Source organism: Microcaecilia unicolor, chromosome 3 (genome assembly GCF_901765095.1).
Source record: "Microcaecilia unicolor chromosome 3, aMicUni1.1, whole genome shotgun sequence".
NCBI classification, from domain to species: Eukaryota; Metazoa; Chordata; class Amphibia; order Gymnophiona; family Siphonopidae; genus Microcaecilia; species Microcaecilia unicolor.
In genome coordinates this window covers 224,620,830-224,638,926 of record NC_044033.1, presented here as the reverse complement: position 1 = coordinate 224,638,926, position 18,097 = coordinate 224,620,830, and the positions used below count along the sequence as shown (strand labels likewise).

General features: G+C 44.6%; 1 protein-coding gene across 1 annotated transcript; it reads right to left on the bottom strand.

The window, feature by feature from the left end:
* Positions 1–608: 608 nt before the first annotated feature.
* LOC115464419 (vomeronasal type-2 receptor 26-like) lies at positions 609–18,074 on the bottom strand. Its single transcript, XM_030194801.1, has 4 exons — positions 17,979–18,074; positions 13,883–14,110; positions 10,105–10,231; positions 609–1,507 (listed from the first exon to the last, which is right to left on the bottom strand). The coding sequence occupies exons 1-4, from the start codon at positions 18,072–18,074 to the stop codon at positions 609–611; spliced, it is 1,350 nt and encodes a 449-aa protein (XP_030050661.1).
* Positions 18,075–18,097: the final 23 nt, after the last annotated feature.

Genomic DNA, 18,097 nt, shown 5'->3' with positions numbered 1-18,097 from the left:
AGCGGGAACGATGGAAGGGGGCTAGGAGGGGATGGCAATAAAAGCACATCTAAAATGTTAATCAGGTGCCAACCTATATTCTGTGCTAGCATCTCCATCGCTCAGTGTCTAATTTAAAACTGCTTTTGAGATGTCCTAAATTAGGCCACTGAGGGATGTAGGTGCTGAAATTGAATATTAGAAGCTTCCTCATAACTCAGGGCTTCAGCCTAATGTTGTCCCCCATACTGCTCTTAATCTGCCCATTTTTTTCAGCAGTTGTCAGAGTTGATATTCAGTTTACTACTTCTTAATATTGGGGTTAGGTGGCCCCAGGGTATATAAGAAGGCTTGCAAGACTAAGAGATATATGATAGATTTTGATCTCCCTCTCTCTCTCCCTCCCTCTCTCTCTCTCTCTCTCTCTCTCTATATATATATATATATATATATAAACCTGATCATTAATTATTGTCCCCCCTGTTTACTAAGCCCACACTGTGTGACTTAGTAAATGGGGGGGGGAGGAGGGTATATGAATTAAATATCCAAATCAAAGCTAATTCCACAAATTTGAATGAGCATAACTTGAACTTGCACAGAATTAATAAAAAAGCAAAACATTCATTTCAGGGTTTTTTTGTTAGGTATTTCCTACTATTCATATCGGGCCTCAATAGGATACTGCAACATTTGGGCATAAAGATACATCCCAGCAGTCCAGCACTGGAAGCTTGTATGGCAAATATCTCCACTGCTACCATGTATTTTCCTCTTGTGCTCAGATATGTTGGGATAAAAGTTATCCAAACACTGCAGAACACCAACATGCTGAAAGTAATGTACTTGGCCTCATTGAAACTGTCAGGTAGATTTCTTGATAAGAATGCAGTGATGAAGCTGATAGAAGCCAGAAATCCTAGGAAACCCAGAACACAATAAAATGCAATCATTGACCCTTCATTACATTCAATTAGTATTGCCCCAATCTCTGATTGCATATTATGATATGGGAATGGGGGAGCAGAAAACAACCAGATGAGACAGAGAATAAATTGAAAAAGAGAGCAGGAAAGTATTATAGTATATGAGATCCTAGAACCCATCCATTTCCGGAGCTTGCTTCCAGGCTTGGTTGCATGAAAGGCCATAACCACAGTGATGGTTTTTGCCAGTATGGAAGAGAGTGAGATAGAGAAAGTCATCCCAAAGGTGGTGTGGCGGAGAATGCAGGTCACGGGTTCAGGACGTCCAATGAATATCAAGGAGCATAGAAAGCAGATCATAAGGGAGATGAGGAGGATATAGCTGATGCCCCGGTTATTAGCTCTCACAATAGGTGTGTCTCGGTAATGAATGAAGATTCCCAGAATGATTGTATTGATAAGAGAGAAGATAATGCTGCTGGTAGTCAAAGCCATCCCTAGAGCTTCTTCATAGGACAGGAAAATTATCAGTTTTGGGATGCAGGTGTCTCTCTTGTGATTGGACCAATGGTCCTCTTGACATTTCATACAGTTGTTCATATCTGAAGAAGATGAATATAGTCTCAATATCTCATAAACAGCATTGATTTTGGGATAGTGCATGAACATTAAATTAATTCTCTATACTTCAACCTACAGCAGTAGAGTTTCTCTATAATATCCTGAAGTTCACAATGGTGATGTAGTTTTGATGTCCATCAACCAGTTACAATCAGAATCAGCATGTACAGTAGACAGACACTTTGCCAAGAATAATTTCAACTCATCTCACTACGTAAAAAAACAGATAGCTGCTATTGTTTTCTTTATATGCTACTCTTTTTCTTTCTTTTGTTTTTCATCTATTTGCTAGAAAGTGAGTAACAATAACACTGTAAGACCAGTATTCACAATGATTTAACCAACTGCAAATGGCTTCTGACTTAATTCATTTGTGCAGGGCTATCTGCTGATATTCAATGGCATTCACTGGTTAGTGGATCCAAAAAGGGGGAGTTGCTGGCCATGGGAGGGTCATGGGCAGTTAGGAGACGTCCCTTTTATTGATGCACCTTTTTATGCAATAAAGAGGATCCATCCCTAATTTAGGCACGGGGAATTATAACAAGCTTTTTTTTGTTGGTGTAAATGGTCACCCCTAAATGTAGTTGCAGTTCCTGGTACAGAATCTATTATACAAAACTTTAAGCTTTGGACCTGATTCTATATATGGTGTGCTATATCTAGGCTCATCCGATGGACGCGCCTAAGTGTATTCTATAACCCGCACCTAAATTCAAACACTGTTTTTAGAATATGCTTAGGCTGGTTGGATGTGCATAGAATTAGGTGCAACCATTTATACCAGTGAAAAGCTGGTGTAAATGCCTCTGCCTGTATCTATTCGCGTAGGCCTGAATTCTTTAACCGCAACCCCATTTTGGGTGCGCATGTTGGAATTTACACGCACATGTTTATAGAACATGCCTAGAAAAAAGCACGGGTATTTACTGCCTTTTTGAAGGAATTCACTCAAGGCATTGTACAGTAAGATTAAATCAAACATGAGTAATAGACGATTACAGCAGTAAAAATATTCAAATAATATACAAAGTATGGCATAGTATACGTGGAGGGGCATAATCAAACGCGAACGGCCATCTCCATGGGTGCCTATTTCCGTGGGCAGGACAAAACGTATTTTCGAAAAAAGATGGGCGCCCATCTTTTTTTCCATAATACGGGTTGTGAGGGGCAAATGCCTAGGACAGTGATGGGCAACCTTTTGAGCTTGGTGTGTCAAAATTCGCGAAAAAACCGAGCATAACTCGGGTGGTGTGTCACTTCGAGAAAAATCTACTAGGACCGCCCCCGGGCCCCCCCTACCCGAGATCGCTGCCCACCCGAGGTCGCTGGGCCCCCCCCCTCCACCTGCTACCGGGCCAAGAACTAACCTTAAAGCCTCCTTTCACGTCGCAGCAAGCAGCAGCAGGGCAGACCTCTCCTCCTTCCTTCTGTGCTCTGCCCTCGCGGACGTTACGTCAGGCGAGGGCGGGACACGGAAGGAAGGAGTGGCCTGCCCTGCTGCTGCTTGCTGCGACGTGAAAGGAGGCTTTAAGGTTAGTTTCCGGGAGCGAGGAGGGAGGGCGGACCACACTGCGGCGGCGCCGCGTGTCATCAAAAATGGCTACGTGTGTCAGTGCTGACACGCGTGTCATAGGTTCGCCATCAGGGGCCTAGGGTGTTTTTCAGCTGGGTGCTATCGGTTTTCAGCGATAATGGAAACAGAAGGCGCCCAGCTCAAAAACGAATAAATCCAAGGATTTGGGTCATGGGAGGGGCCAGGATTCGTAGTGCACTGGTCCCCCTCACATGCCAGGACACCAACTGGGCACCCTAGGGGGCATTTTTACAAATTAAAAAAAAAAAACAGTAAAAGAGCTCCCAGATGCATAGCACCCTTCCCTTGTGTGCTGAGCCCCCCAAATCCCCCCAAAACCCACTGCTCACAAGTCTACACCATTACCATAGCCCTAAGGGGTGAAGGGGGCACCTACATGTGGGTACAGTGGGTTTTGGGGGGGTTGGAGGGCTTAGCATTAACCAGCACAAGTGTAACAGGTAGGGGGGATGGGCCTGGGTCCGCCTGCCTGAAGTCCACTGCACCCACTAACAACTGCTCCAGGGCCCTGCATACAAATTCACCACCATTAGCACACCACAACTGAATCTTCCAATTTCGGACACCCTAAAAATTCTTGGAGTTACCATTGATCGACACCTAACACTTGAGAATCACGCGAAAAACACAACCAAGAAAATGTTCCACTCAATGTGGAAATTAAAAAGAGTAAATAAAAAGAGTAAGACCTTTCTTTCCAAGGACCATCTTCCGCTACCTTGTACAATCAATGGTACTCAGCCATCTAGACTACTGCAACACACTCTACGCCGGTTGCAAAGAACAAATAATCAAGAAACTTCAGACAGCTCAGAACACTGCAGCTAGTCCCATATTTGGTAAAACAAAATATGAAAGTGCTAAACCCCTACGAGAAAAGCTACACTGGCTCCCACTTAAAGAACGCATCACGTTCAAAATATGTACCCTAGTTCACAAGTTATCATTCACGGAGAGGCCCCAGCCTACATGTCTGACCTGATAGACCTACCACCTAGGAATGCTAAAAAATCATCCCGCACATTCCTTAATCTTCACTTCCCCAACTGCAAAGGACTAAAATACAAGTTAGCCTACGCGTCAACCTTTTCCTATCTGGGTACACAATTCTGGAATGCGCTGTCGTGCAACATAAGAACGATCTACGAACTAACCAACTACTGAAGACCCATCTTTTTAACAAGGCATACCATAAAGAGCAACAAATGTGAATTCCTACACACACATACAGAATTGTCTTACAATAATTGCTTGACACACTACTACCATGTTTTATCATTATCATGTTACTCAAGATCATCTTGTAACACCAAATGTTAATCTTCTTATATATTTTCTATTACTCACATGTATTGTAAGCCGCATTGAGCCTGCAAAGAGGTGGGAAAATGTGGGATACAAATGCAATAAATAATAATAATAATACTGCTGTCAGGGAGCTGGGTATGACATTTGAGGCTGGCATACAGGCTGGAAATAATAAGTTTTAAAAGTTGGGTTTTTTTTTGGTGGGAGGGGGGTTAGTGACCACTGGGGGAGTCAGGGGAGGTCATCCCCGATTCCCTCCGGTGGTCATCTGGCCATTTAGGGCACTTTTCTAGGACTTGTTTGTGAAAAAAAAGGGTCCAAAAAAGTGTCTTAAATTTTTACTAAAAATGCCTATTATTTTTCCCATTTCTGTTCGGCCGATAACCACGCCCAGTCCCGCCTTCACCACACCTCTGACCCCCCCCCCCCCCCCGTCAACTTTGGCCATTTCCGCGATGGAGTGCAGTTGAAGGCGCCCAAAATCGGCTTTTGATTATACCGATTTGGGCGCCTTTGCGAGATGGGTGCCCATCTCCCGATTTGGGCCGAAATATGGGCACCCATCACTTTCAATTATCAGGCGGTTAGTGTCAAAACAATACATAATAGAATATTTTTTTAAACTTCTTGTTTATTAACGTAGATTCAAAGTAACCAGACAGATTCAACTTTGATACAATTCAATGTACAACATGGCATGTCCTCTGTCTTTTATCAATAACAGGTATACAACAGTTTATAGCATTTTAACCCCTTGTCCCCCACCCTCCTCCCTCCCACCCTATCTATCCAACCCACCCACCCCCCCCTCCATCCCTACCCCTCTGCAGGAATTCAAAATTCTGCTACAGGCTACTGGAGTCAAGGTGTCCCAAAATGGTGCCCAAACCGTACAGAAATTATCTCCCTTAGAACCTGCTAGGTCAGCAATACCACTGTGTTCAAGTGAGCACATGTAGATCATTGAGGAACGTCACTGCATTACTGCGGGGAATTCCACATTCAACCAGTTTTGCAAAGTCACTTTTTTCCCCATCAACATAGCTTTGTGCAGAAACAAACGTAAACCGGGCCTTGCCCGCTCCTTTATGTTGTAGTCACCAAACAACTGTTTTGGAGTTGGATTCCATCTCGCTCCCCACATAGCAGAGACATGCGACGACAAATCCTTCCAGAACTTCTGCATGCCTGAGCAAAACCAGAACATATGGCTCAAATGAGCATTTTCTTTCCCACACTTAGGGCAGCAGTCCGATTCACGCAAGGTGGCCCTGTAGGCTCTCCTTGGCGAAACATGAAGACGAAAAACAAATTTGTACTGTATTTCCCCCCAGCTGACAGTTTCGGTCATTTTGTAGGTGCTAGTTAATGTCGGTTGGATACTTGTATACTCAACTCCCTCGTCCCGAATGAAGTCTGTTGATTGTGAATGCTCCCGCAAGTGTGCATGGAAGTACCTCAAGGGCACCCGTAACTGTGCATCAAGCCCAAACATTGCATTAACACATTCCCAAACTTCAACTGTCAGATCTTTCCTAGGTAAAGAGTTCACATAGTGACATAATTGCATGAAGGCAAATGTGTCCCTCTCCCGCAAGTGGAACTCTCTGCTTATTTCTAAGAGGGACTTAATCGTTCCCTGGTCTGATACCACCTGGTTCAAATAAATAATACCCTTGGCTGCCCACTTTTGAAATGTTCTAGAGGTGTCTCCCACTGGGAACTCGGGGTTGCCTCGTATAGATAACAAGGGGGAAACTGATTTATTTAAGTTAAAGAATTTACAGAGCCATCTCCATGTTTGCCGTAGTGGGTAAAATATGGGCGCAGCCATACCTAGATTTGAAGGGCACACCTGCCCCTGATGAAGCCAATTAGCAAAATGCAAGGGCCCAAACCAGTTAGTTTCATCTGCTGTCAGGGAAAAGTAGTTGGTAGCCCGGAACCAATCCAAGATGTAGAGTAACATAGTAACATAGTAACATGTGACGCATTCCGCTTGCCACTGAGAACCTATGGGGGTCCATCAATCCCAACCCCCCGTGTGCTCTTGGGAGGATGGCTCTATTAAGGGTCATCCGTGCCCGTTTCCCTTGCCACAGAAACAAATTCAGTTGTGCCTTCAGCCATCGTTCGTCCCTAGCAGTCAAAAACATGGGGGGGGGGGGGGGGGGGGGTTGATAAGCATATATCCAGACTGGAAACAGGACCATGTTATAAAGTGCTACCCTACCCATCAAGGAAATGGGCAGTTCCCGCCAGCTCTGCAGGGTCTGGGCCACTCTTCCCTTCAAATGCGACATATTGTGCTCATATAGTGAGTTAAGATCAACTAGAATTCTCACTCCCAGGAATGTCACCTCCTCCTGGGCCCATTGTAACGCGAAGGGTCCCTTCCATCCCGATGTTATCTCTACTTTAGAGGGAAGAGCTATAGATTTTTGGAAATTTAAAGCAAGTCCCGAATACATCCCAAACTCATCAATAGCTGCTAATACCCGGGAGAGGGACTGTTGTGGGTGGGTCAGGGTCAAAAATATATCATCTGCAAAAGATAAAACCTTTACCGATTGTGTTGTAAGACGAACCTCTACGATGTCTGGATCTACCTCTATGATACGCAGGAGGGGCTCCAGATATAATAGAATCAATAGTGGAGAGAGGGGGCACCCTTGCCTAGTTCCTGCTCTGATTTGCAACAGAGGGGACTTTGACTCATTAATTAAGAGCTTAGCAACTGGTTCTCTGTATAGGGCCTTAACTGCTGCGAGAAACCATCCCCCTATTCCTATGTAGTCTAAGACCTGGAAGAGATATGACCACCACACTTTGTCAAACGCCTTTTCGGCGTCTAAGCTAACCAGCAGCAATTCAGTGTCCCGTGCGTGACATTGTGCGATGGCCAGGAGTACTTTTGTACGTTACGCACTGAATTCCTATTTTTCATAAATCCCACTTGGTAATCTCCTATCAGAGTGCTCATACAGGGTGTTAAGTGATCTGCCAAAACTCGGGCCAGAATTTTGAGATCAACATTTATGAGGGAGATAGGATTGTATGACTCCACTCTATCACTAGGCTTACCTGGTTTTGGTATTAAGGTAATTAGTGCCTCATTACCTCCCGACGGTATTCCTCCCCGTTCTATCACCTCCTCAAAATATTCAATAAGTGCCCCACTGAACTGCGGCGGTAGGGTCTTATAATATTCCACCAGGAACCCATCTGGGCCTGGGGCAGACCCCAGTGAGAGCGACCTCAGCGCCTTCTGTATTTCCAGCGCCTGTGACAGTTTCGAGAGCTTCTTCCCAACAGACGGAGGGAGGTGAGGAAGACCTGCGCCTACCAGATAGTCCTCCACCGCCATGGTAGTGAACTCTCCCTTCCCAGAATATAATTCGGAAAAGTATGAATGAAACACCCTTGTAATCCCTTCTGCGGTGTGTATCCTAGCCCCACTAAGTGGAATCACTGATGTAATCATTTTCCGCTGGCTGCGCACCCGCACCATCTGGGCTAATAGCCTTCCCGGTTTGTTCCCATATCTATGGTAATTGAACCCTCTCACTGTTAATCTCTTTTGAGTTTGTTTGTGGATTAGGGAATTTAGGGCAGCCCTGGTGGTGGACCAAAGGTCCCACATTTCCTGGGATGGGTTCTGCAAGTAGCACGCTTTGGCTGAACGTAAACTGCGCTATAATTGAATTATTCCCGCTGAGAGCCTCTTTGCTCGAGCATTCGTGTATGCAATAATAGCCCCCCGCATTACAGCTTTGGATGCTTCCCAGAAAACCACTGGGGAATCACAAGAATCAAGATTATTGGCTACATACTGCTCCCATTGGGTTTGAATGTATTCCTTAAATTTTTCTTCTTTGTGGAGATAGGCAGGGTACCTCCAGAAGTATCCCGATGTCCCCGGGGCAGCGAACACCATTTCTGCCCAGATCAAGGAGTTGTCAGTGTTTTCCATTGGACCAATCTCAGCTTGTGTAACTCGAAAGAATAAAGATTGATGTGTTAATATGTAGTCCAGTCTCGACCAGGACTGATGGACTCTAGATTGGTGGGTATAATCTATCATGGAGGGATTAAACAGCCTCCAAGGGTCTACTAAATCTAGAGACTGGCATAGAGTGGATAGCCCCCTCTCCCCCCTTCTGTCACCCCGCTGCTGTCCTACTGATCTATCTACCTCTGGATCCATGGTCTGATTGAAGTCCCCCGCCCACACCCAGGGGGCATCGGTGTATTGCATGCCCAGAGAAATGAGAAATTGGAAAAAGAGGGGAAGTGGTCATTAGGGCCATATACAGCGCACAAATACAGTTTTTGCCCATAGAGTTAGCTGAATCAGAACCACCCTGCCTTCCCGATCTTTGTATATGAGCTTCGGATTACAAAGAATGCCCTTCTTAATCAATATCACTACTCCACTTCTTTTAACTCCCGAGGAGGAGTAGAAGCACTCTCCCACCCCCTGCTGTTTGAGTTTAGCATGTTCCTGGAAGCAAGCAATGGAAGCTTTATGACGTTTCAGTTGGGTCACTATCTTGGTTCTTTTGATCGGCGAGGAGATACCTGATACATTTCAAGATATTAAGCGCACTGGAACCTTATGTGGTCAAGTTTAATATCACACCTGTCAATGCCACATACTCTCGGTGTCCCCAAAGAGCCCAGCCCTTCTCCCTGGGGAATCGTGCATTCCTTGTGTTGTACGTAGTGACTCCAGCATAAACTCCCACTTCACCTTTATGAAATCCTGAAGCTTTACCTACCCCCTCCCCATCACCCTCTCTACCCTCCCCTTCCCCCTCACCCTTCCAAAACACAAAATACCCGTTCTGTCGATGGGCTTGGGGTCACTTCCATGCTTAAGACCCCTCCGTCTCTCGCTGTCAACAAACACAGAAACACCAGCTCCTACAGTGCCAAGGTACTTTGCACCCTAAATACCTGCAAAAAATTAGTTCTTATGTCCGATACACTTGTGTATAAGGAGTCCTCAGGTCTCTGCATCCTCCGTCTTCACGTTAAGCTGATTATTTTCTAAACGCTGCACATAGTCGTTTGCTTCTGCTACAGTGATAAACACTTTCCATCCATTTCCCTGCTTGATTTTCAGTATCGTGGGGTACAGCAGCATGAATTTAATTTGTTGCTCGTGTAACCGCTGGCAAATGGGATTGAATTGCTTCCGTTTGTCCTGCAAAACGGATGAATAATCTTGAAAGATTCTGATCAGCTTCCCTTCATACTTCGTGGATTCGCACTTCTATCGGTACCCTCGTAGAATTTCCTCCTTGTGTAGGTAGTTATGTATTTTGATGAGTACCACACGCGGTGTCTGGTGGCCATCTTGCCGTCACCCTACATGATGGGCCCGTTCCAGACATTTTTTCTGTTCCATTATAGCAGAAAAACATATAGATTTAAAGCCCTCCCAATTGCCACCCAAAACACACCTCCCACATGCCCCCTTGCAATTTAGATGAATTGCAGAATAAAATGTCGCAATTCTGAGTTTTGAAAATTCTGATTTAGATGTTTTAGTGAGAAAAACTTCCATCTGCCCTTTTGTGCTGCTTTTGAGACATTTTTTTCTCTTATGAGAATGAGCACCGAAGCAAATAACCCATAGTCATCATGCCATATGACATCACTCACCACTTTGGTTTGAGATCTCTCCCTGTGGACACGGAATACAGTCGAAGCAGCAGATAGGCTCACTTTCCCTTGTTAATTTCATGAAGCCAGGAGGGCAGCTCTCACTGCATTTGGCTTGAGGAGGTGTCTAAATATTGAAAGAAAAATCTGGGTAATTTGATATAACAATCACATCGGTTTTTTTTAAATTTTTTAAAATATTATTCACCTGTGATTGCTAAAATGCAGTTTTCCATTTCTGACCACCTATGGGACAACTCCTACTATCAAGCCTCTGGAATGTGAAATTCAGCTTGAAATGGAAATACCATGTGTACTCTTCTTATTTTACAGGTTACTTATAAAATTAAGGCCCCCTCCTTACTAAGCTGTTCATATTCACTCATGCTCTATCTTTGTTGCTTTCTATAATTCAGTACAGTCCCAAGTTAGAGTTCTGAACCAGCAACCTTACTTAATTTTTCTCTCTTTCAGCAATAAAGGACAGTAATTATAACAGCAACACGAATTAGGCAGAGGCTAACAGCAACAGGCTATTTAGATGATATTCTCCTCCTCCCCTTCAACTGTCTTGGTTTAGAAATAGGGATGGACAGCTCAAAAAATGTCTGTTTTGTGATTCATTTCCCATATTGTTTGCATCGTTGTTTATTATGTTTTGGTTTGGGTGATGACATTAATAGTGTGCTTGCTTTTGAGATAGTGCACTATTTGCAAAGAGGACAGACTATTTCAGAAAGAATGTACACTGTTTCCTGATAATATGTTACATGTGCAGTTGTTGACGTATGCACCACGGCGCATGTATGCACACGCTATTGTCAAATAATGTACAATCTTTCTGAAAGAGGTTCTCTAGCCACTTCAGCTAGCACAGCACAATGGGCTGCTCTCTCAGGGCTCCATTTAAAGCAAATAATTTCTTTCCTATTCCTCATGAGTTGCCTGTGTGAGAGTGTGGAGAGCTGCTGCATGGACAGGGCTTCCCCCAATTTTTCCATGGCTCATATTTTGGCTTTTCCTCATGAAGGTCTGAAGATGGAATTAGCTCTGGCCTCTTTGAATATCCAGGTGGCAGCACTTGCTTGTTTCACAAGATGCAGAATTCTTCCGTAGCTGCTCACCTGGATGGTGTTTATTTTTTGAAAAGAATTACTTATCTCCATCGTCCCTTGCAGATGGTTTGTATGGAATGGAATCTTAATCTGGCCCTCAAATCCTTGCAAAGTGTGCTGTATGAACAGCTTACAAGATTTACACTTAAGGAACTTACTATAAAAACAGTATTCTGGTAGCCATTGCATTTGCCAGGAGAGTTTCTGAGTTTCAGACACTCTTGTAAGTATCCTTACTTTTTATGGAATCAGATTGCCTCAATGACTGACAGGAAAGTAGACTTCTAAAGCATACTGTGGCATTAATCAGCAGGGCTGTGCCTAGGGTCTCTGGTGCCACCATGCAGACTATCAGTTGGCGCCCCCCCCCCCCCCCATGAAAATGATCGCTCACCACTTGATACACTGACAGGAATTGTCAGCAATATTCTTAGAAACAAATTGCTATACATTGCAAAATAAGATAGCAGATGTAAATTCTCAAAGTGGACATATTCCAAACACTAAAATGAAAATAAAATTATTTTTTTCTACCTTTTGTTGTCTGGTGACTTGATCATGCTGGCCCAGTACCTGATTCTGCTATCTGTCCTCTTAATTCCGTTTCCAGGGCTTCCTTTCTATTTATTTCTTTACTTTCCTCCTTTCTTCTTCATTTCTTGCCCTACATGCGTAAGTAAAAGCTCCATCCTCTGCAGACTGTCCAGTGGATCCAGCTTCTGCCTATTTTCTCCATCCATATCCAGCAATTCTCCTCCCTCCCCTCCCCTCCATTTCCAGCAATTTCTCCTCTCCCTGGGCCCTGCCCTCCCATCCATTTCCATCCTTGTCCCTCTTTGCCCTTCCCTCCTCCATCCATATCCAGCAATTCTCCTCTCTCCCCTCCCCTCCATTCCCAGCAATTTCTCCTCTCCCTGGGCCCTGCCCTCCCATCCATGTCCATCCTTGTCCTTCAATGCTCCTCTCTGCCCTTCCCTCCTCCATCCATCCTCCCATGTCAATCTGCCCGCCCTCTGAGTCTGGTTTCTTGTATTTAATTTAAATTTACCTCCATCGTGGCAGCAGCTGCGCAACGTCAGTGAAAGTGCTGCCAACATCTCCAGCCTTCCCTTCGCGCTCGTTCATTCCCTCAGTGTCCCGCCTTTTTCTGACATCATTTCCTTGCGAGGGTGGGACACTGAGGGAACGAATGAGCGCGAAGGGAAGGCTGGAGATGTTGGCAGCGCTTTCACTGATGTTGCGCAGCTGCTGCGACGTCGGAGGTAAAAGATTTAAAGCCCCCAGGGCGGCGCGGAGCTGAGGTAAGCAGCAAGGGTAAGCACTGTGGTGGCGCCCTCCAGAGGTCGGCGCCCCCCTGCGGTGCTTACTCCACTTACTGTGTATGCACGGCCCTGTTAATCAGCCCCTGAATGCCTAAGATCCCATCAGGGCAGGACAAATACCCAGCTCTTTACTTCATTCTCTAGGAGGCTAAAGGAAAGAAATCCAGAGGCACACCATCAATAAAAAAAATATAGATCAAAGGCCTTTGGGAGAGAGAACAGAGAGTCTCACATAATGGCAGTGAGGCCACCCAGAACTGTCTCAAAATCTCCCAGGCCTTGTGCTCTTTTATTAAGAATGCAGTAGGTCACAAATTAACTAGTTACATCATAAATCATGGGACAGAAACTTTGAAAAATTATTAGATAGATTATATTCTGCTTACATCTGCAAGTTCAGGATAATTTCCGAAACTGCTTGTAGTGGTTCCAGTAAAACTCTAACATTTATAGGAATGCAGAAGTATCATACATTATTCCATGCATCATCTGTATGCTCAGTCTCTTTAAACATGTTTATTTCTAATAAAATTTCCCTGCATCTGGTAAAGACAGCATTTAGTAATTTTCTATCTTATTTACTTTACTAACATTTAACCTCTAATATTCCTCTCTATGAATGGGGGGGGGGGGGGGAACCATTATTTACAAACATAACCTTAATATCACCCCTTCCCTCCAATCAGATACCTCTTATCACCCCACCATACATATTTCTGGTATTTAACAGCACCCACCCCTCTCCCACATTTTCAACCCCCTCCTCTTCATATTAAAAAAGTCACTGTGGTGGTTGAGTGGGCCCCCCTACCTCCCTTCAACCCCTCCCACACATTTCCTGGTAGTCTAGTAGTCCTCTTCCTTTTCACCAAGTCCCCTCAAAAATCTCTGGTTCTGGAAGGAGGGTTAGATTAGGTAAGGTTAAGTTGGGGCATTGTCAAGCTGTGAAGGGTGAGTGTTTAAATAAGGGCATCTTAGCGTTTATTAGCAGCTGATTTGTTGCACGAGCTACAAAAGCTAGTGCCCCTTAGTAAAAGACCCTGTAAGCCTTTACTTAGACAACTAAATCAGTTTGAAAATTGTCCGCCTTCTTTCTTATGTAGTCTCTTTTTGCCCATTTCTAATATCCTCTTCCAGAATAGTTCTTCTTCTCAGCTTTCTCTAAACATATACATTCATGCTTTTATCAATTAAAACATATTTGCAAGGTCTACTACTCTGTTATTTTTGCATCATGTAAATTGTGATAATCCAGTTTCATAGCTGGAGTTAAAAAAAAACATGCATGATTCAACATGGTCCAGTGCCTTCCCTCTTTCTCTAATGTTTCTTAAATCTGACCTGAGTGAATGTACTCTCCCATACAATCGCCTTCTCATTGATGATGAAATTCTGCTCTTGGGAAGCATAAGGATTGTAACTTCCAACAATTTCACGATGCAGTACTCCATTGGGTAAATAGACGATATTGATAATATTGTAGCCAGTATTCAGGTCTCTGTTCTCAGTAAAAAAGATCTCTTCATCCAGATTGTTCTTAAAGTAGACATTCTTCAGATAATGATGAAGCTAAAAATTAGAATTTCAATAATAAACTTATCTGTCACGTTAACTGCCAAATTCAAACATATTTCTGCTCAACTTTATTATTATTATGTAATTCTATACACAGTCTACCAAATTTTAGAGACTGAATGTTTATATCTAGGTATCGGTTCAAAGAAGAGCAACCAACATGATAGAAGAGAACTCCTCTCATATCAGGAAAGGCTACAGAGGATAGGATGGAAAAGAGATGGCTAAGGGGAGATATGATTGAGTAATACAAAATCCTGAATGGTGTAGAATGAGTAGAAGTGAATCAAATTTTTTTTTTCCTCTTAAAAGAACAGAGACTAGAGGACACTCAATGAAGTTACATGGAAATACATTTAAAACAAATAGGAGGCAATATTTTTTCACTCAAAGAATAGTTCTGGAACTCGCTGCCGGAGTATGTGGTCATAGTGGTTAGGGTATCTGGTTTAAAAAAAGGTTTAGAAAAGTTCCCGGAGGAAAGGTTCATAGTCTACTATTGAGACAGCCATGGGAAAGCCTCTGGTTGCTCTAAGAATGGTTGCTTGGACAATTGCTACTATTTAGGTTTCTGCCAAGTACTTGTGACCTGGATTGGCCACAGGATACTGACTACATGGAACATTGGTCTGACCCAGTATGGCTATTCTTATGTTTTTAGGTATCACCATAGGATGTGGTTTGTAACAAGAAGTGCTGCTTTTTGAAGTTGACATCGCGAAATTGTATCAATACCTAACACAAAAGAGGACAACCACATTCCTCAAGGTCCACAACCCAGTCGGGTTCTCAAGCTCTACACAATGAATATGGATGAGACTAATTTGCATGTACTGGTTCCATATTTGCATATTTGTTGAAAATCTGACTGGGGTGTGGTCCTCGAGGAACATGGTTGAGAGCTCCTCTGAACAGAGACCATTTTGCTAGAAAATTGCTGGTTTTGGTATGCTTGTGAGTTATGCTAACAAAGCTACCTCTATGTAGATCCAGAAAAACTACAAAAGTATATAGACAAATATAAGATGAAATGTGCTAGACATCTATATTGCAATGAATTTTCTACTTTTTCTGCAGCAATTTCTTCAATTGGGGCAGTTTTGTGCATACCATGACAAGAATAAACCTCATTCCTAAGCCAGGGCATGTGGAGTATGATCTCAGTCTCTCAAATTTACTGCTAACACTCGCCATAGTATTTGCCTTATGCCAAAGAAAGCTACTTTCTGGAGTTCATAAGATGCAACACGTATAGGCAACTTCTCCAGGTGTGTTTGGAAGTTATTTTTGTTCAAGCATGTGGCTCCCAAACCGATTAAAAATATTTCTGCATTTTTCGGTCGCATTTTCTTAATTTCAGACTGCATGTTTTGGTACTTGAGGATCTTCCCTCTCTCCATGTGATTCACTGAGAAATTGCATGGAACTGGCACGTCTATAATCAATGCCATTCTGATGTTTTTCACTTTTACTACTATATCCGGTTTTCTGGCATCCATTTCACTGCCATTATGATGCAACAACATGCATTATCGGTATGATGGCAACTATCTCAGGAGAGAAAGATGAATCATTTCTAGCAGTCTAAGAAGAGCACTCGGACTCAACATGTGGTCTGTGTTTATTATCTAAACAATATTTTAGACCCACATCTTTTAATATACATTCTGTTGGAAGATTTTAATGATTATCTGTTTTGAATAGCTGGACTTTATTTTTCATTGATATATGATCCTATATAGAAGCAATTCAAACTAGAGGTCTCTGTGAATCTTTACGAGGAATATCTATCTTGCTTTGGAACTGACTGATGTAAAATACTGTTAACCTATTGCAACACTGAGATGTATATTATCACAATACTAGTAAAAAAGGCCCGTTTCTGACACAAATGAAACGGGCGCTAGCAAGGTTTTCCTTGGAGTGTGTATGTTTGGGAGAGTGTATGTGAGAGTGACTGTTTGAGAGTCAGAGTGAAAGTGTGAGTGTGTGAGAGAGAGAGTGAGTCTGGGTGTGAGTGTGTTTGTGAGAGAGTGTGTGTGTGAGAATGAGAGTGTGTGCAAGTGTGTATGTGAGACACAGTGTGAGAGAGAGTGTGTGTGTGTGGGCGAGAGAGAGAGTGTGTGTGAGACACAGATTCTCTGTGAGAGTGAGTGTATGAGACCAAGCGAGTGTGTGAGTGACTGTGTGGCACATAGAGAGTGAAAGTGTTACAGTGTGAGACAGAGTGTGTGAGAGTGAGAGTCAGAAAGACATTGTATATGAGAGAGAGAGTGTGAGCCGTGCCCTCCCAATCCATGGCCATCTGTCCCCTGCCCCCTCCATTCATCCTTTTCCAGCAATTCCCCTCTCTCCCTGAGCCCTGCCCTCCCAATCCATGGCCATCCATGTTTCTCTGTCACCTGCCCCCTCCATTCATCCCTATCCAGCATTTCCCCTCTCTGCCTGAGGCCTGCCCTGCAATCCATATCCATCCATGCCCATCTGTCCCCTCCATTCATCCCTATCCAGCAATTCCCCTCTCCCTGAGTCCTGCCCTTCCAATCCATGCTCCTCTGTCACCTGGCCCCTCCATTTTTCCCTATCCAGCATTTCCCCTCTCTGCCTGAGGCCTGACCTGCAATCCATATCCATCCATGCCCATCTGTCCCCTCCATTCATCCCTATCCAGCAATTCCCCTCTCCCTGAGTCCTGCCCTTCCAATCCATGCCCATCCATGCTCCTCTGTCACCTGGCCCCTCCATTTTTTCCTATCCAGCATTTCCCCTCTCTGCCTGAGGCCTGTCCTGCAATCCATATCCATCCATGCCCATCTGTCCCCTCCATTCATCCCTATCCAGCAATTCCCCTCTCCCTGAGTCCTGCCCTTCCAATCCATGCCCATCCATGCTCCACTGTCACCTGGCCCCTCCATTTTTCCCTATCCAGCATTTCCCCTCTCTGCCTGAGGCCTGCCCTGCAATCCATATCCATCCATGCCCATCTGTCCCCTCCATTCATCCCTATCCAGCAATTTCCCTCTCCCTGAGTCCTGCCCTTCCAATCCATGCTCATCTGTCACCTGGCCCCTCCACTTTTCCCTATCCAGCAATTGCCCTCTCTCCCTGAGGCCTGCCCTGCAATCCATATCCATCCATGCCCATCTGTCCCCTCTATTCATCCCTATCCAGCAATTTCCCTCTCTCCCTTAGTCCTGCCCTCCCAATCCATGCCCATCCATGCTCCTCTGTCCCCTGCCCCCTCCATTCATCCATTTCCAGTAATTCCCCTCTCTCCCTGAGCCCTGCCCTCCCAATCCATGCCCATCCATGCTCCTCTGTCCCCTGCCGCCTCCATTCATCCTTTTCCAGCAAGTCCCCTCTCTCCCTTCCATGACCCCCCCTCGCATCCATGCTCCTCTCTCTCCCATGTCCCAGCCTGGCCCGCCCTCTTCTCCCCCCCCCTTCGCATCCATGCCCCCCCCTTCGCATCAATGCATCCCCCCCCCCTTCGCATCCATGCATCCCTTTTTTTTTTTTCTTCTTTTTAACTTTACCTCCGTGGCGGTTCGTGCAGCGAAGCGTCAGGGAAGGAGGCGGCGCTCCCGACGTCTAGCTTTCCCTTCGCTGTGTTCCGCCGAAGGCGGAACACAGCGAAGGGAAGGCTAGACGTCGGGAGCGCCGCCTCCTTCCCTGACGCTTCGCTTCCGGATTTGTTTGGTTTGAGGCGAGGGCGGGGCAGAGACGGCTGGCTGGCTTGAAGGCTTCACACCACGAATGCACGAACCCTTCAGCCTGGGAGTGACGTCAGATGGCTTCATGGCTTCACAGAACGTTGTCCTCAGAATGTTGAGGGTGCGTTTTATTATATTAGATGCTGTACTTGAGCATTGATTGAAGACTTTGGAAAACTTTCCTTGACTACTATTGGTTCACAATGGCTCAAGCGGCTCTCCTCTAAATCATTCATGTGTGTCATGGTGCCGAGAGGATTTCTTTTGG